Consider the following 18,719-nt stretch of genomic DNA (forward strand, 5'->3'; position numbering starts at 1 on the left):
CTTTAAGAAAGAGAGCAGGGTTGTTTCTATCTTCCTTTTCTTAAACTGTCTTTCTCAGTTTAGGATCACTTTTCGAGAATCTGATAATGTGGCACAATGTAATTCCTGTATCTGGCGCCTAATAACAGTCTGCATGTAACACACCTACATCACATGTATATGTATGTGTTCTTTTTGACTCTTTTTAACTGACTTAAGTAGATGAACTGAGGGCCGTTCTGGGGTGATGTATTGTTGGATATTAAAGTGCATCTACAGAACAAGTAGGTGGGGAGAAGCTTATTTTAAAATGCTCCAAAAATTGAACAGCTCCTCTTCTGAACGTTAATTACTGTTGGCCAAGTTTGACTGTGCGTACACTATTTTGAGCATTTCTCTTAAATTTACATTTACTGAATTTACATTATTGTGTGTGGGCTTTGTCAGGTGGATGAGAGCTCATGCATATGACATTACATAGCAACAGTTAATGAATTAAAATAATGCTATAAAATATTGATATGTATTATTTTTATTACATCGGAAAATTCTTTCTCACTTTCAGTACATGCATGTTATCACACTGTATAGTGGTCTACACCTGTAGTATGTAGGATTTGGGATAGCAACAATCAAATAATTCTAACTCTGTAATTGAGAAGCTTAGTGGAGTTTGATTACATGTTGTTTTAAGACATTTTAGACTACGATAACCAGACAAATAAGGAAAATTGTATTCTTATTCCCATTTTGAATTGCCAATGGCTTGATCAGCTGTTTAATTCAAATTATTTCTCAATAGGCCTTTTCCACAGAAAACATTTTGACATGTCACAGTAGGAAAAGCAGTTAATGATGGATTTAGTGTTAGAGTCCTGCTGTTGTGCATGTCTGCTCGCTGTCTTGCTGGCATGGCTTATTGGGACGCTTGAATAGAAGCCATTGTTAATGTGTTAATTGTTAATTTTATTGTATTTTACTAATGTTATATTAATTTTTCATGCTCTTATCTTGTTTTTTTTTATTATTCTTTACACTTGTTAAAGCACTTTGTAACTTGTTTTTGAAAAGTGCTCTACAAATAAGGATTATTATTATTATTATTATTATTATTATTATGTTATTAGTAATGCCTGGGCTTTTATTGTGAAAAAACAAAATGAAAAAAGGCCTTTTACGCTCAGCTGATTACTTAAAAGTTTTAATTTTAATTGTATTGCTTCATTGCAATTCATTCAAGTATGATTTCTATGGTGTGTTTATTTAATTGAAGAAATCTGATTGCATCCAGCTATTTACTTGCTCAAAGCATCGACAGAGTCTAAGGGAACATAGTCAATTGGTAAAAGAGGTAAGTAAACGTGAGTGTTGTCTGTGTAGCTGTGATAAGCAATGTTATTGCCGTGTATGATTTGACCTAGAGGGAGCACGTACAGGTTGAATAGGAGCGGCCCAAGAATCGAACCCTGGGGGACTCCATATGGTGAACTGCTAAAAATTTATAAAAACCAATGGCAGGAAAATAGCCTCTGTCTTCAAAATAGAATCTAAAACAATTGAGGAATGTGCCAGACAGTCCCATCCACTTTCCCAGTCTGTCAAGAAGTATTTTATGGTCCACAGTATCAAACACTCAGTATCACAGTATCAAAATCAAGCAGTACCAAAACTGATGTTTTAACTGAATCTGTACTGAGACAAATATCAGTTAACACCTTTATCAGTGCAGTCTCAGTGGTGTGATGTTGTCTGAAGCCAGATTGAAATCTGTCCAAAAGGCAATTTACATGTAAAAAAGTTATTGAGTTGAAACAAAAGCTTTCTCAATCTTTTCTCCCAATAAAGATAAGGCTGGTGAGATGGGTCTGTAATTATTCAGCATTGAAGGATCTAGGTTGCCTTTCTTTAGGTGTGCAGTTTTCAGTGATTTTGGGAAAATGCCTGATGGGATTGAGCCATTTACAATTTTGAGCAATTCCATGTCCAAGTAACTGGAAACAGTTTTGAACAAGCTGGTTGGCAGGGTGTCAGAACAGCAGATGAATGAATTAAGAAGCATCACTAAATCCTCCAGAGTTTTAGTATTGATAGCATTGATTGAATGTTGACAGTCCAGCCAAATTGTTAATGTGCAGTTGCAGCAGTGTTCTGGATTGTTTAGCATGGAGGAATTTATGGTCACTCTGATATATTAGGGGTTTTTTTTCACTAAAACAAGATGCAAACTCATTACACTTATTGAGAGGTAGGCTTACAGGGGCTTACCATTTTGGGGGATCAGTTCTAACTTCTCAACAGTGGTGAACAAGATATGAAATGTTGGATTTTCATGTTGCTAATGTTAGAGAAAAATGCTTGTCTAGCCTATTTATTTCAGAATTGTAAATGTGAAGCGTCTCTCTATAGACATTAATCTAAGGAGGAATTGCTTTACTCAAATGTAAAATATTGTGGACTGTACAGTTACCATTTGGAAATCGCTTTGCTTTCACTATTATCAGTTCCTCTATTTCTCTGTCTTTATTATTTACCTAGATGTTTACTTACTCTGTGATAAATGTTACAGGCGGACTGTGAAGGACAGATATGCAGTGATCTGACCATCAGAGCCAGGAGGACAGCTGTGTATCTCCCATATGTGTTCCCTCACAGTCTGTCACTGACTATATACAGACCCATATATATCTCACTCCCTCTCTTGCCATTATCCATATGCAGTAAATTTCACCAGTGCAAGTCCAAACACATCATGTTCACATTACTGTAGGAGGTAGACTGTCCACCAACAGGCACAAGCAAGCACTCTTACATTGATTTTATTTAGTTTTACTTTGTCACATTGGTATGATCATACACATGTAGATTAAGCCATAAAATATATGTTGTTACATATTTTACATAGCTAATGCTTGAGTTTGTGCTATAAAATACACAGAGAATTATTATATTCAGTGTTGTCAGCACATGTACATCTAGTAGCAAAACATACTGGATGTCTTGTAAATCTAATGCTCGATCAGACAATGTCTCTGCATATATACACACACTGAGACAGTCTCTGAACAAGTCTGCACTGAATAGCCCTGTTACGTAATCATGATCAGCGGCTTTGCGCCTGCGAAGTGAACTAGCAGGTGGAGGAGGAAACATGCGCAGTAGGCGCCTCGTCAGCAGCATCAGGACCAGAAAGAGCCCCAGGAGCCTGCGATGCGAGAAGATGGTGCATGTAAACACGCAAGGGGAGATGGCCGTGTCCGACCGCAGGCGCCACTTTCATCCATGAATCCTAACTTTGAAGCCATTTAGTACGAAAAGAAATACTGAAGGAGGTCATTCTTTTAGCCAACAGCAGCGCGTAAGCGGACGCAGCAGAGATGCGACAGCAATAACAACACTTGATGAAATTGGTTTTAGTCTCATGACGACGCGTTAAGCCTCTGCTGCGCTGCGACACACGACACACAAACACACACACACACACACACACACACACACACACAAAAGGATTCCTCTCATATCACTCTATATGACGGGCTTTCTTCTGTAATGGTCCCCGGTTTCTAGTGGGATGCACATCAGTGTTTGGCCGTACTCGCTCTCCGTCGTAATGGCAGCTCTGTACCAGGGCACGGACGCCTGCTCTCCGGATAAATTTCTGGCCTTGAAAGACGTGAGAGAGGTGAAAGAGGAAACTACGCTGGATGAGAAGCTCTTCTTGCTGGCATGCGAGAAAGGTTTGTTGTTAATTGTCTCTTGTTTCTTCCAAAGTAAACCCACTCTTAATATTAATTGTTTTAAGGCAGTATGATGTGTTTAAGGCTCACAGAAAAGCTCATGTCAGTTTTGTCTGGCTTTTTTTATTGATCAGTTAAGATATTATATATATTATATATAATTGTTATGTCTGATATCAGTTGGCTGGCATGTAGGCTGCTGTAAGTAAAATACACTATGACTAACAGCTTGATCCAGCAGGGTCATTGCAGCAAGCAATCTGTGCATTCATGCCACATTTTTTCCAGTGAATACCTCTCACAGCTGCCTACATGTTGGCTAGTGCAGTATTTGTGCCCACAGGGGTTAAGATATATTTAGTTAAACGTCTGCTCTCCTGAAAGTTTCTCTCCTGGTCTGCAGACTTTTCGCAGCTCCTAACAAGGAAAGTGAATGCAAACAAACCGAAGAGAAACTAAACAAGGTACAGACAGTACAATCGTAAAATACCAATCTCCTCAGATGGGAGGAGAATGTTTCATTGATAAGTTAAGAACATTGCACAGGCAGACGAAGGTGTACAGAGGCCAGCGACTGCCACTGTGACCATATAAAGTCTCTCTAAACATGGCCCAGCAAACGAAATTGTCCTTTGAGGGAGATGTTATTGTTATACACCACTGAGGTTAGGACTGCTGGAGCTGAGCCTGCTTTGTGAGAGTGTTTGCCTCATGTCTGAAGCAGTGTGTGTCTGTTTTGCACCATCCGAAGATAATACTTCACTGCTTTTATACTTCTGACTTTGCAGGAATTTCTTAACGAGGATGCCATTCGCATACTGTTTTTGTGTTTGATGTGCTTCTCAGGTGACTATTACATGGTGAAGAAACTGCTCGAGGAGAACCGACACGGCGAGCTCAACATCAACTGCGTAGACGTGCTTGGCCGAGACGCCGTAACCATCACCATCGAGAATGAGAACCTAGACATCCTGCAGCTTCTTCTGGAACATGGCTGCCAGGTAGTAAACGCACATGAACACACTCGCGATAAGTGTGTTTGCATGCAAGCAGCTATCTGATAGCTCCAAAAAAATTGTTTCTTTATAGGCGACAGATGCCTTGTTGGTGGCTATAGATTCTGAGGTGGTGGGAGCTGTGGACATCCTCCTCAACCACAGGCCGAGGCGATCATCCAAGCCCTCCATCGCTGTAAGTCTCAGATGCAAAGAACAGACTGATATAAGTGATAATTTCTCCACAGTGTTTTAAATGTTTATCAATACATTTTGAATTTTCTCTAGAAACTGATGCAGCGGATTCAGAACCCAGAGTATTCCACCACCATGGACGTAGCTCCGGTCATCCTGGCAGCCCACAGGAACAACTACGAGATCCTGACTATGCTGCTGAAACAGGACATCTCACTTCCCCGGCCCCACGCTGTAGGCTGCGAGTGCACTCTCTGCAACGCTAAAAACAAGAAGGACAGCTTACGACACTCCAGGTACAGGCCAGAACACAGAATATGCAATAGTGTAAACACTGTTGGCTTTCTCCAGATGGCTGCATTAGGCTCCTATTGATCGAAACCAGAAGACTAGTGTCGCACTGAATTACTATAACATCACTTTTGTCTCCTAGATGATGTCTGTGTTATTTTACGTGATGACTGTTTTGGCCTTGCTCTGGTATGCAGGAGCCTAAAAACAGCTGTGAATCAATGGGTCTCTCAAATGTTTAGGAAAGGTGCCTGTGAAATATTGCAGCACCTTGTTTAGATGATAGCATCGGCTTGAAAATATTCTCTTTAGCATCTGGAAAGAAATGAGTTGATATCATATGTACTGACTTTTTTGGAGGCTTTTATCCTGTTTTTGACTGTACCATGACAACTAATGCTCTCTGTTATTGCCAAGCTCTACTTATCTAGCTATAGAGTGCCTGTATTTGGTTTGCCAACATGCAAGTATATTAATTTGTGTCATATATATGGTGGTTAGATACAGAAATATAAACTACAAACTCTAATTTAAGGGGAAGCTGCTAAAAACAGCAGCTCTGGGAAGTAGTGATTCTTGATTTCTGATACCATCTTAGACTTGCAGATGAGATTTTTCTGATCTCCTCTGCTCTGCATTTTTGTTTTCTCTGCAACGCGGTGTAGCTTCCCACACAGTAAGCTAAATGAATCAGTCTGCAGTTTGGCTGGCATACAACATAAGAGGTCAGATCAGGTACAAATGAAATCGCCACTGTAGAAGGCTTAATGTTTGCTTCTTGATTTTTTTTTCTCATCTGCGCACCTCTTCTTTGTCCTGTTCCTTAACTCACATTTTCACCCTCCCGACACCCACCCCTTTCTTTTACCACCACTTTCACCACATCCTCTTCCACTCTGGTCTTTGTGAATCAGGTTCCGTCTGGACATCTACCGTTGCCTGGCCAGCCCCTCTCTAATCATGCTGACTGAGGAAGATCCCATACTCAGGGCCTTTGAGCTGAGTACAGACCTCAAGGAGCTCAGCCTGGTTGAGGTGGAGTTCAGGTACGACTTCTATCAACTGCTGTCCATCATGTCAGTGCACGTTGACCTAATTTCTTTGCACGTAAAGACAGAGAACCTTGTCGCACACGCACAAACATATATACATACACACAATGATATTATATAAGCCCTTTCTTTTATAGTCTGGACAGGTAAGAACCATACCATCTTTAATCTGATTGTATCTAATTTCCTCACTCCAGGAACGACTATGAGGAGCTGGCGAAGCAGTGTAAGATGTTTGCCAAGGACCTGCTGGCTCAGGCTCGAAACTCTCGAGAGCTAGAAGTGATTCTCAACCACACATCCAGTGAGGATCACATCAACAAGAGAGGCTTAATGGAGGAGCGCATGAACCTCAGTCGACTCAAGCTTGCCATCAAGTACAACCAAAAAGAGGTTAGTCTGCAAGTGTCACCTTCGTGTTTTTTTGGCAATGTGTCAGTAGCATACCTTGATAATTATTCTTGCCAATACTAGAAAATAATAACTCTATCTCTTATTAATGACCTCTTATTTACTGTACAATATGCCGGGCTTAACATCTGCTCCAGTGCACCATGTGCTTGTCTTTGTGAAATATGAGTTTGGCACGATAAAGCACTTCCTCCAGGCAACGGCAGTCAAAGACAAACTAAAGCTGGAAGTTTGAAGCTGTGGGGCAATTTACAACTGGGATGTGCTCAGTGTGAAATGTCTGATTCATATATCACAGTACAGCTAGTGGCATACTAGGATCCTCCTAAGGGGAGAGCTACTCCCTTATTTGTAAGTCTTAGTTTTGTTTTGTGGTTGGATTTTTATTGCAGAGAGAGAACATCGATACGTTTATAGCTGACTCACTTAAAAGAATCTGACATCCCACGTGTTAGCTGTTTTCCTCCTGTACTAATCCAAGCTAACTGGTTGCTGGCTGTAGCTTTATACTCCTCCTAGAGACATGAGAGTGGCGTCAATATTCTCATCTAACCTAACTCTCAGCAAGAAAGCCAGTAAGCATATTTGCCAGAATGTTGAACTATTTCTTTAAGCTCATGAATGTCAACTGATTTGATTTAAAAACTGAATTTGCCTGTACTATCAGTTCACATCCTCACATCTTTCTCTCATGATGCTCCTCTTACAGTTTGTGGCTCAGTCTAACTGTCAACAGTTCCTCAACACCGTTTGGTTTGGAGAGACGGCCAGCTACCGGCGCAAACACACCTGTCTAAAGATGGCCACGGTGCTGAGCGTGGCGATGCTTTGGCCGCTGCTTTCTGTCTGTTACCTTCTGGCGCCACGCGCCCGTGTGGGCCAGATCATCCACACGCCCTTCGTCAAGTTCATCATCCACAGCGCCTCCTACTTCACCTTCCTGCTGTTGCTCAACTTGTACTCTCTGGTCTACAACGAAGGCAAGAAAAACACCATGGGCCCTGCGCTGGAGATGATTGATTACCTGCTCATCCTCTGGATCATAGGTCAGCTTTTTCACCCCACCTCAACTCAGCTGTCATGCAACAAATAACATACTAGTGTATGTGTGATATGTATAGGGCATCATGTATGTTGTAATCATAATATGTATTTCAGTGCTTAGAGGGCAGATTTCTATAATGGAATAAACATTCATCTCCTAATAGACACAATAGAACTACAAATAGAATTCAATCATACATTCAATCATACAAAACCTGAATTTATTAGAATAACATTGCATAGTGGAGTGAAAATGAGAGATTCCTGTTATGGTCTGGCTGAAGTCCAGTATCCTGTATCCATAATCCTATCAGGCATAACATGACAAACAGCTGTTTCTAAACGAAACGACAGAAAGCCTGGCTTGACTGGATTAAATTTGTCAGCTCTGCTTCTAATTGAGCTCTTTAGAAAGGAGCCGCAGCTTCTCATTTCTCCCTTGTGGCCCATCTGAGTGCTAACATCACCGGACCCAGCCCACATACTGTACATGCAAACATATATTTGCAGAAAAAGCCAAACCCATGTGCACAAGCTGTATCTGTCCAGATGAGGCCGGATAGTGACAGTTAGAAATTGACCCTGTCTCTTTCTCTGGGGAAGGGCCTCTCTACCTCTCTGTTCTGCCAAGAAACCATTAGCATGATCATTCAATCGCTTTAATGGCCCTGCCTTCTCAGCAGCAGAGATATTGGTCTCATGGTTGCAACATCCTACCCCTCTCCACTAGACACAAAGCATTGCAACCACAGCTCATTGGTCTAGGTTTCATCGGCGCATTGATGAATCATCCCAATAAATGTGCCTGACAGCTTATAAAAGGATGTAGAAGCAATTGACTTATATTATTCAATGTTATGAAGATAGTTGTGGGGTAATTTGCAATTTATTCGGTATGTTGCAGGAGTGAGATCAGTAGTTGAGTCATTAGACAGAGGTGTAATGGGCTTTTCAATGGGCTGAGATAGCCCACTAGAGGGGGAAAGATTCCTTAAGCATGTACTGCAACAGAGCAACATCAAAGATCAATTTTAATAACTTCAACAGTTTTTATTCTTCAAGGCTGCTTCATTGTAATACAGCTTCACTGCAATATGTGATGCAGTGGTGCAGATTTAATACTCCAGGGCCTCTGCAGCATCGACAAAACACGATTAGTTAAATAACAATGAGATGCAAATGTTATCAGGAGGTGAAAGGGGCTACAAAAGTTGATGCATGTGCTGTGCATCTACAGTCAGACTGCAGCTTTTCAGTCCTTTTGCTTTCCATTGTTCTCTCTTTCTCCCCCGCTACCCTGCCCGCCATCTCTCTCCTGTTCTCTCCATCCTGCTATTCCCCTGAGCCAGATGTCTTACATTAATGGGTAAATCAGAAGACTTGTAGTGTGGCTGTTGCATGCATGTGTGTCATTGTGTGGCTCAATACATCTCTCTCACCGTTTACGAGTGTGTGCACACTTCTGCACTAGAACACACATTCAATTCAAAGCTCATTCCATATTAAATGGTTAAAAAATAAAGACTAACCATTCGGAAGCTGGTCTAAATTGTTTTATCTCCTGTAGAAGAAGAGTTAAATAATTTAGCATCTGTGAAACAGATGGCGAAAAAAGGTTTTGCCAGTAAGCGTTCTAATACTCATGTTGGCCGCAAGAGGCTGAAGTGCACCCTACCCTATGACCCTAACTCATGTTCTAAATAGGACGAAAAGCATTTAATTCCAGGTGAGTTTTAATTACTCCATGCTTTTTAAATTACTTCCATGTTTGTCTTTTGGCTAGAAATCTGGCTTCACCTGGAAGAAAACATGGATGAATTTAGATAATTTGATCCTGACAAAAAAAAGTCACCTGCCAATATTTTTATTAAACCTGTTTTCACAGAAATTTTATCCTGGCAAAACTTTTTTTTCATCTGTTTCACAGAAGGAATTTAGGAGGATTATACTGGCAAAACATTTTTTTCCAAAAACAACACAAGTTATAAACACAGCAGAGAAAACAATTTAGAACCAAATTTTTTTCCACTCACTTTCCTCTCAAGGCTTCCGTACTAACCAGACAAAATGAATGGAATTTATTTAGAGACATACACAATTCATGTGACAATACCTCTCGGCTTACTTTCTGTTGAATGAAATCCTTTCTGAATCAAGGCGCAGAGAATGTGTGACTGTGCCTTGATTTGCAGCTAAAGTCAAGCTTTCGGCCTTAATTTTATAATCCGTATAATAACGTGAATTTAGAATTGATGAAATTCCATTTGGACACAAAAAGACACCCATCTTTATTACATTTCACACACCTCCGTAAATCCCACAGATGACACATTTTCAGTACATTAATCTCTGATTTCTGTGTCTCATACATTCCTGTTTCCCCTGGGCTCCCTCTGTGAGACGACTCATGGTTGAATCTGGAAGTGATTTTTAAAATGTTGGGGATGACTGCAAAATTACTTTCCCCCTCAATATATGTGGTGATGGTGAATTCCTGCGCTCCTGTAGGGATGGTGTGGTCGGATGTGAAGCGTCTGTGGTACGAGGGTCTAGAAGACTTTCTGGATGAGTCTAGGAACCAGCTGAGCTTCGTGATGAATTCCCTTTACCTAGCCACCTTTGCCCTCAAGATAGTTGCTCATAGCAAGGTACACGCACATTACACATACTCTTTAGATTGAGATGATGGATAACTGCAGACATTCTTTTTCTTCTGTTGGCTTGAAAGGTTGAAAGATTGCTTGAGAACAGATTCAGAAAGTTAATACATTTCACTAAATATATCCATATTCTGGGAAAAACATTAGTTGTTCATCATTCAGTATATTAACGGCCCTACACACCCACACAGGTGCAATGAAAAGCTATGCTGGGAATTATGTGAGGTTACCAAACCTAAGGTGTAAATTTTCCCACCTTAACAGGTACTACAGGAGATTGAGGGAGATGTCAGTCAGGCACAGTCTGTCCATCCACATGCTCTTTAGAAAGAGGTCTAATCAGGTAAAATAAGGGAAATCATCCGTGTGAGTGGACCATGAGTATGCAGAGGAAACAGTCTGTAGCTCTAATTTACATTACTGAAAAAACCTATATTACCTAATTTAATAAAAGAGCACCATATATTGTATTGATTATTTTAACAGTTTGTATATTACTTCTAACATGGTTAAAAGCTATAGCAGATATTTAGAAAATATGCTTACTGGCTTTCTTGTCCAGTGTTAAATGGTTAGATGAGAAGATAGATATCAGTCTGTTAAATATAAAGCTGCAGATAGCAGCCAGTTAGACTAGCTTAGAATAAGGTCTGTAAACAGCTAGCCTGGCTGTGTCCAAAGGTAAAGAAAATCTGCCTCATTAATTAACACACTAATAAATCATATCTCAGTTGTTTAATCCATTGGCTTTACTGTTGGTTATGTGCTTGACTATTTCATGGCCAGGCTAGTTGTTTCCCCTTATTTCCGGTCTTCCATGCTAAGATAACCGTATGCTGGCTGTAGCCTTACATTCATTCACTAGACAGAGTTATAATCCTTTTCCCCCAAAGTATCTAACTGTTGCTGTAATTGCAAAATAATTGTAATTTTTTTCAGAATTATTCAGCCTGATGAAAGCTTGAGCTGTAAAATGAACTCCGAAACTGTTAACCCAGTTTCTTTCTCTTAGCTGTCTAGAGATTGGCTTATTAGTATTTTTTTATGATTGTATCACCACTTAGATACAGTAGCTTTAGTTATGATACCAGTCTGCTGATGCTTCTGTTTAAAATGTTCATTTGGTCATTGTAGTTAGGCCTAGCCAAATCAGGTGTGTTTAACAGCTAGCAAGCACACATGTCTTCCCCTCCTTTCCTGTCAGCGACGATATAATGTTCGCACAACAAGGATGTTTATTTGGCGAATTTGAACTAGCCTTCAGTATGGTTGGTGCTGTAGGTTGTAATGCCATAATAATAACAATAATGTGGCTGGCAACGATATGCATGTGTTAATTTTTTATTCATTCATTCTTGTCAAAACTACCTGCTGAACTGTTTAACCAATAAACCAATCAAGTAGGATATAGTATATAATAAGTATAGGGAGACGCAGCCCAAATAGATGATGATGACATGACGCAAGTCTGACATGTAAAGTTCTTTAGTGTACTCGCAGAATAACAGTGTGAAACCAAACCAAAACCAACTGAATGTATCAAAATGTATCAAAACATGAACTTTGGTTCTGACCTTGGTGCGGCGTTTCAGGTGTGAAAGCCTCCTAAATTAGTATCACATTAGTGCTTTGCTGCCTCTGAATGTGTTTGTTTGTTGTCCAGTTCAAGAATGTGGAGGACACAGAGAGGAAGAACTGGGATGCCTTCCATCCCATCTTGGTGGCTGAGGGCCTGTTTGCCTTTGCCAACGTTCTAAGTTACCTGCGACTCTTCTTCATGTACACCACCAGCTCCATACTGGGGCCACTACAGGTACGACAGCAGTGGTGACCTTTTTTATACAGTAGGATACTTGAACTGTGGTATTGTTTCAAACTTTACGATGACTTATTCTTGTGAATATGATAATTGAGTTGCATTTTTTTTTTTTTTTTTTTTTACAGTCGGCTGAAAAGTACATCAAATAAATGTCCTTTGTTCCCAGCACTGTTAAGTGTTGGAATTAGATACAAAGCATTGAGGTTATAAAGGGGATTCGCTGTTGAATGTTTCTGAACAGCCAAATGAACTGCTTTGTAAAACTTTGTAAAAAGACAAAACTCTTATGTAATGGTTATAAAACTGCTTCCCTTTCTAGAATTCTCTCTAACCCCACCACACACCACCCACACTCTTCTTCTCTTAGTGAAGTGTGAACACTCAAGCACGAGCCCACACTAAACATCACACCAGCTGTGCTCAGCAGTATCATCACCATCATCATAAGCATTAAGTATAAGCACGGTGAACTGAGGCAGTAGACGAATGTGTTCTGCTTTAATTATATGCTCATAAGAACTTGAACGCAAAATCATAAAGCTTTGCAGCTTAGTTGCCATTTGCATCACCGTACTGGGATCATAATATCTCGACATGAATGAGAGCCCTTCAGTTTACACACAATTGATTTCTCATGGTAACTTCAGTTTAAGCTGCGTATTTAAGCTGGAGGAGCTGACTCTGGACGCCCACAACACATTTTCATTGGATCCTAGACTGATTTCTATCACAATCTGGCACATACAGCCCATCTGATCCATTGCCATCTTAACAGCAATTTTGGCTGCATTGGAGCAAAAAAGGAAAACTATAGTCATTTGAACTCTGAACTTTATGAACTTTTTGAATTTATTTTAACTTACTTATGTTCAGGTCCTCTCTTAAAAAATGTCCACTCTTAAGTAGATTCAATTTGACAAATGCACCAGTATCAGCCTTATATGTTTTTTTTCTAAACAGTTGAAATTATGGAAATTGGAAGTGTTTGGTAAACTTTTCTAAATCCTGGAAAAACTGCACGGGTTCAGCTTAATTAACCCTCATTCTGAGCTGGCATTCAGAATCAGCAGCCATGAAGTACTTTCAGATTCACTTCACTTGTTTTTCTCAAAAGGTTATGGAAATGTTTAGCCATACGGCTGTACTGATCATGCCTGTTACACAACCCAAAATAAATTCAATTTGTAAAAAGCAACATTTAATCAGACAAAAATGGGCATTTCTGTGGTTTTGTAGTCCCTCAGACTGCCTCATTTGACAAGGGTCTCTCCTTTCGTTAGCATATCTTATTTGTTTACAACCACACGGAAGTACAATAGTGCATAAATGTGTGTATGTGAACATGAGTGTCATATATTTTTCACATCTTACTTGATCCCTTTCTCATTCCTAATCCAGCAATTACCAGCTTGTTTGACACTATCAAACATAACTACAAGACATCATCTGTGCCATTTCTTGGCTGTTACCAATTCACGGAGGTTGTGTTTGTTTTTCGACGGATTAGCGACATTTACCATCTACCTGTGTAAATGGTCAATATCTGTTGAAAAACTGTGCCAGTAAAGCTGCATAGGTTTCATCTCTATACTTCTTCTATACTGAGAAACTTCAGGCGGACAGTCAAAAACAAACAAACTTAATGGATAAGCTTATTGTACAAAGTTGGTCAACAAATATTCTGTTATGTCTTTGTTTTTCCACCTTCCCAGGCCAAAAAGCAAAAAATCTGGCATGAGTATTTTCTACTTAGGCTCGATCTCAGTGCAGTAGGTGTCCCTTTTAATCGCATTGTGATGTTGTGTAACGTCCAGCCAGCTGGCAGAGAGAGATTATAAAGCCAGCCAAAGCCTGACTCTGTGCTGGCAGAATTTCACTTCCCTTCATCCCGTGTGTGACTTTATTACATAAAGCAGTCTTCAGGTATGCAGTGAGGTCAGTCGATCTGTAGGGATGCTTTCCTATCATTAAGCCCAGGTGCTGTTTGCGGTTGACTTATAAAACACTGAGGGTGCCCTGTAGGTTATTAATGAGCGCTCTTCAGCTACCATCTCCTCCATCTTTCTGCCTCCGGGTCCCTCTCTCTTCTTTCCTCGTTTTTCTACACTCACTCTGTGACATCACTGTCTGGCTTGGCAGGATGGAAAAATTATTAGCTTTGGAAAAAGATGTGGCTGTGTGCTTGCGGCCGCACTCACACTCACGTGGCAGACACTCCTCCCTACTAATGCACACGCGCCCACACATTTCCACACTCTTCACACTGAAATGTGTGCATGCAATTCGGTTGCAAGCCAAGCTCCTGCTCACACACAAACACACACAGACGGTGAGGCAGTACTATGTGGGTTGAAGTGATGCAAGTTTCTTTGATTCCGTCCCTCCTGAAGAGGCCAGCTCACATTTCTGCCGGGTAGTGCCCCCTACTGAGGTTGGAAAGAGTGACTGAAAGTGTGAGTGTGTGTCTGTGTGCATCTACTATCACCAGTGTGCATACAATGAGCTCACTCATGGCCCAGACTTAACCTCACGAACAGTATGAATCTCCCATAACTGGTGGCACACCAGGAGGCATGTATGAGTGTGTTCAAGAGAAAAATGCACAAGTTGTGCCCCAGTTACATACTAAATACAATTTTTTTTGTATTTATTGTAGTGTGTTCACACGTTAAAAGTGTAAAATATTTCATCTATTGAAATATGATGTCGGGGGATGCTATTGTCCCACAGTGTATTGCACAAAGAGCGCTGGAAAAAAAATGTAAAACAAATTGGAAACAGTGTTGAGACAGTCCCAGGAACATCTTTGTAAACATATTTTGCCTTGTGCTAAATTTAACTGTAAGTCAAGTCAATTTATTCATTGAACAATTATAAAACAACAAATGTTAACTAAAGTGCTTTACAGAGAAATGTAATTAAAAAAAAATTCTATAAAAATAAACAGTTAAATAGCAATGTTAGAAGTACAGTGTTCCTGGATATCCAATAGTGCACACTTTGTATAAAGTCTTGTTAGAATAAAATGCTAAAGTACTTAATTTCTTATATACAAACAGCCAAAACAGTACTGCATTCTATGCTGGCATATTAAAATATAATATAGTGTATGCCTTATTGGATTGTTTTGTCGAAAGGGTTTTACTTTAAATTCATTAGACCCCCATCCAGTCAAGGTTAAGTGCTCCTGACTTGCTGCATTCCTGCTCTGTTTGTACAGTAACTAAGTTAGGCTGCCTGTCAGGCTGGGAACACCCTCAGCTCCTAAATCAGACATGTACAAAGTGGCAGAGGAATACACCAGGGGGATTTAGACACGACAAGAGAATGAATCACCCTAAAAGGCTAGCCCTTCTACTCAAACAAGCTGCCTGGGTTTCAGTGCAAACACCCCAGTCGCCATTCACCTTGAGATGCAGGGAGAGTGGTCATCCCTCACACTGCACACTGTGTGTGTGTTTGTGTTTTGCAAGGGCGAGCGTGTTCTGACCTTGTTTGAGCATCTCTAGGTCCTAGTAAACAGATAAGCCACTCAAGTCTATAAATAGTCGGTTTCCAATGGTCTGAGAAGACTTTCTCTGTCTTCCATCCCTCTTTTTGGCTTCTTCCATGTTTGTCTGTCTTCCCTCAGGTAGGGTGAGAGCGCTACAACTGCCGGAATATGTTGCTTTTTCCACTTTCTCAGGGGATCACAGCTAAACAAGAACATTGGGGTGGGGTGATTAGCCACAAGTGGTCAGAAAATTTGCAAGTGTTGAAAGAGAAAAAAATCACCCCCAAGTAGACATATACCTACTTTGTTAAAGTTTTAAATATTAGAAGGAAACAGGTCTAGTAATAAAGACACCTAAAACTAGAACTAACTAATTCTGCCAAAATTTTTCTTTATTAATATTAACTAAATTGGCGTTAAAGTAAATATTTGAGCATTATAATGTTCCAGTCAGTTTCCTCTTCAAGGTCATATAGTTAATGCAGATGTCAACAGACCTTTTTCCTAGCATTTTGACTTATAACAGGAAAAGCACAGGTGTAACAAATAACATTAATAATGTCAGCTGCATGTTAAGTATAGCACAGCTATACTTAACATTTCCATCATTAATGTTGTGCTTATGCTGGTTTTATCTGTGCTTTTCCTGCTACAAGTCAAAATGCCTGCTGGGAAAAAGGTCCATTTGTTTGATTCTATCGTAATGCTAATGTCAATTCTTAAAGAGTAACAAGACTATGTACCTCATGAAATCTATTTACATCAGCCCTGCAGAATCCCACCCAGAAATCCAAAATACATGAAGAGAATCAAAATAACTTGGCAAAGAAAGCGCTGTACCTTTACTGTCTTAACTTTAAGAAATGATTCAGTTCAGGATCAGATAAACTTCTTGTCTTGTAGTCAGATCTAGCTGGCAGAAAACTGACTGAAAAATAGAAAGGAAAAAAAGGACTCACATCTACTTGATTAGATGCAGCACAGGATTAACAGACAAAAATGAATTTCCCCCCAGATCTCCATGGGTCAGATGTTGCAGGAGTTTGGAAAGTTTTTGGGCCTCTTCCTGCTCGTATTATTCTCCTTCACCATTGGGCTCACCCAGCTTTATGGAAAGGACCAGAAAGACCCAGACAAGAATCCACCCAAGGACTGCGAGGGCATTTTCTGCCAGCAACAGAGCAACGATGCATTCCACACGTATGGGCCGGCTTTAAGATATTGGACAACGATGACGTCAATGATGAATGTTCAGAAAGCTTGTTTAGAGATGTTAGAGATTATATATAAATATAGCTGACAAAGTCATAGACGTTTTTCTGCTTCACAATTTAACTGTAGAATTACATACAAACAAGTAAGTGCTTCTGACAGACTTGTTACATAAATGCCCACTGACATCTACCGCTTTCATCCGTTTCACAGGTTTATGGGGACCTGCTATGCCCTGTTCTGGTACATTTTCTCCCTGGCACACGTTGCACTATTCGTCACCCGCATCAGCTACACAGAGGAGCTGCGCTCTTTCGTGGGTGCCATGATCATAGGCACCTACAACATTGTGGTGGTTATTGTTCTGACCAAGCTGCTGGTGGCCATGCTCCATAAAAGCTTCAGACAAATTGCTGTAAGTATAACCAACGTTTGGCACTGAATCCCTTTGTTTCTCAGTGCTGTCAAGGGTAATTTGAGTTCAACTTGGAACTGAAAGTTTTTCATTTACTGGATTTTGTAGATTTCACTAATTCACCCTGAAATGTTACACAGATGTTAAGTTGTTTTTTGACTTTGGAGCCCTGCTGCACATTTTATGCTTCCTTTGAATACCCATTTGATTTTGATTATGTAAATCAACTCATTGTCCATGAAAAATCTGTCCCCTCATGGATTCCCACAAAATATTGTTTAGAATTTTTGAGATTCTCTGAACGTAGTGTGAAAGTTAATTCTCACATTCCTGAGTTCTGGATGTTCTTGTTGGCTTTCGGGCTTCTGTAGAACCACGAGGATAAGGAGTGGAAGTTTGCTCGCGCCAAACTGTGGCTTAGCTACTTTGACGACAAGTGTACTCTGCCTCCGCCGTTCAATATCCTCCCCTCCCCAAAGACTGTCTGCTACCTGGTGACCAGCATGAGCAAGTGGATCTGTTCGCACACCTCAAAGGGCAAGGTGAAAAGACAGAACAGCCTCAAGGTAAGAAAAATACTGAACTGGCTTAAATTGTTGCAGAAGGATGGCTGCCAGTGCATTGATTTAGATTTTTTCAGAAAGGTTAAATTCAATCTCTTTCCCTACTCTTGAATGAAGGGCCATCTGTGCTTGGTGCAATATCTTATCATCGATCTGAATTCCTTCACTGTCTTTTCCATCCAGGAGTGGAAGAACCTGAAGCAGAAGCGTGATGAGAACTACCAGAAGATCATGTGCTGTCTGGTTCACCGCTACTTGACCTCCACACGGCAGAAGATGCAGAGCACAGACCAGGCCACGGTGGAAAATCTGAACGACTTGCGCCAAGACCTCTCCAAATTTCGCAATGAGATGAGGGACCTGCTGGGCTTCCGGACCTCCAAATATGCCATGTTCTACCCAAGGAGCTAAAAAAGGACAAGATATGCCCTTCCCTTTCCCCTCTCCTCTTGACAAAACCTCTGCTTCTCGTTTATCTGGGATGCCATGTGACCCGAGCATGTGCAAAAACTCTTTTGAGTCACAGAGGCAAATTTTAAACCTGGAACTTAACTAGAATCATATATATTTATCCACCAAAGCCTCCAGACTCAGGCCCCCTATGTATTATTCAGCTATTAAACCTTTTTTGTAAATAAAGAAAGCCATTGTTTTCAACAGAAAGACAAATAAAGATTTATGGTAAAATTTGGCAAAGACCTGATTTTGCTGATTTTGAGATTTGAAGTTGTTGATTTCACTCCTTGAAAACTGATCTTTGGCCACTTGGGTCTGAAAGCCAGAAAACAGTCAACTGTTAAGCCAACCGCCCAGCGGCCTGTCAACATGAGAGTCACATGCACACACCTGATCCATT

At 40.4% G+C, this 18,719-nt stretch overlaps 1 protein-coding gene across 1 annotated transcript; it reads left to right on the plus strand.

Moving 5' to 3' along the window:
* Window positions 1-3,471: 3,471 nt before the first annotated feature.
* On the plus strand, window positions 3,472-18,554 carry trpc1 (transient receptor potential cation channel, subfamily C, member 1). The gene is made up of 13 exons (XM_046049530.1): window positions 3,472-3,713; window positions 4,560-4,714; window positions 4,803-4,904; window positions 4,997-5,199; window positions 6,109-6,240; window positions 6,444-6,639; window positions 7,367-7,703; window positions 10,210-10,349; window positions 12,025-12,174; window positions 16,689-16,873; window positions 17,099-17,300; window positions 17,672-17,866; window positions 18,047-18,554. Exons 1-13 carry the CDS (start codon window positions 3,548-3,550, stop codon window positions 18,272-18,274), a joined length of 2,391 nt encoding a protein of 796 aa, XP_045905486.1. The 5' UTR covers window positions 3,472-3,547; the 3' UTR covers window positions 18,275-18,554.
* The last annotated feature ends 165 nt before the right edge of the window (window positions 18,555-18,719 follow it).

Source organism: Micropterus dolomieu, linkage group LG01, assembly GCF_021292245.1.
Source record: "Micropterus dolomieu isolate WLL.071019.BEF.003 ecotype Adirondacks linkage group LG01, ASM2129224v1, whole genome shotgun sequence".
Classification (NCBI taxonomy): domain Eukaryota; kingdom Metazoa; phylum Chordata; class Actinopteri; order Centrarchiformes; family Centrarchidae; genus Micropterus; species Micropterus dolomieu.

What these genes read in the sequence shown, in the direction of transcription:
- trpc1 (XM_046049530.1), top strand. Translation starts at nt 3,548, where the DNA reads ATGCACATCAGTGTTTGGCCGTACTCGCTCTCCGTCGTAATGGCAGCT. An exon ending in GCTCATCCTCTGGATCATAG is followed by an intron (nt 7,704 to 10,209) that starts GTCAGCTTTTTC and finishes GCGCTCCTGTAG; the next exon opens with GGATGGTGTGGTCGGATGTG. An exon ending in CCATACTGGGGCCACTACAG is followed by an intron (nt 12,175 to 16,688) that starts GTACGACAGCAG and finishes ATTTCCCCCCAG; the next exon opens with ATCTCCATGGGTCAGATGTT.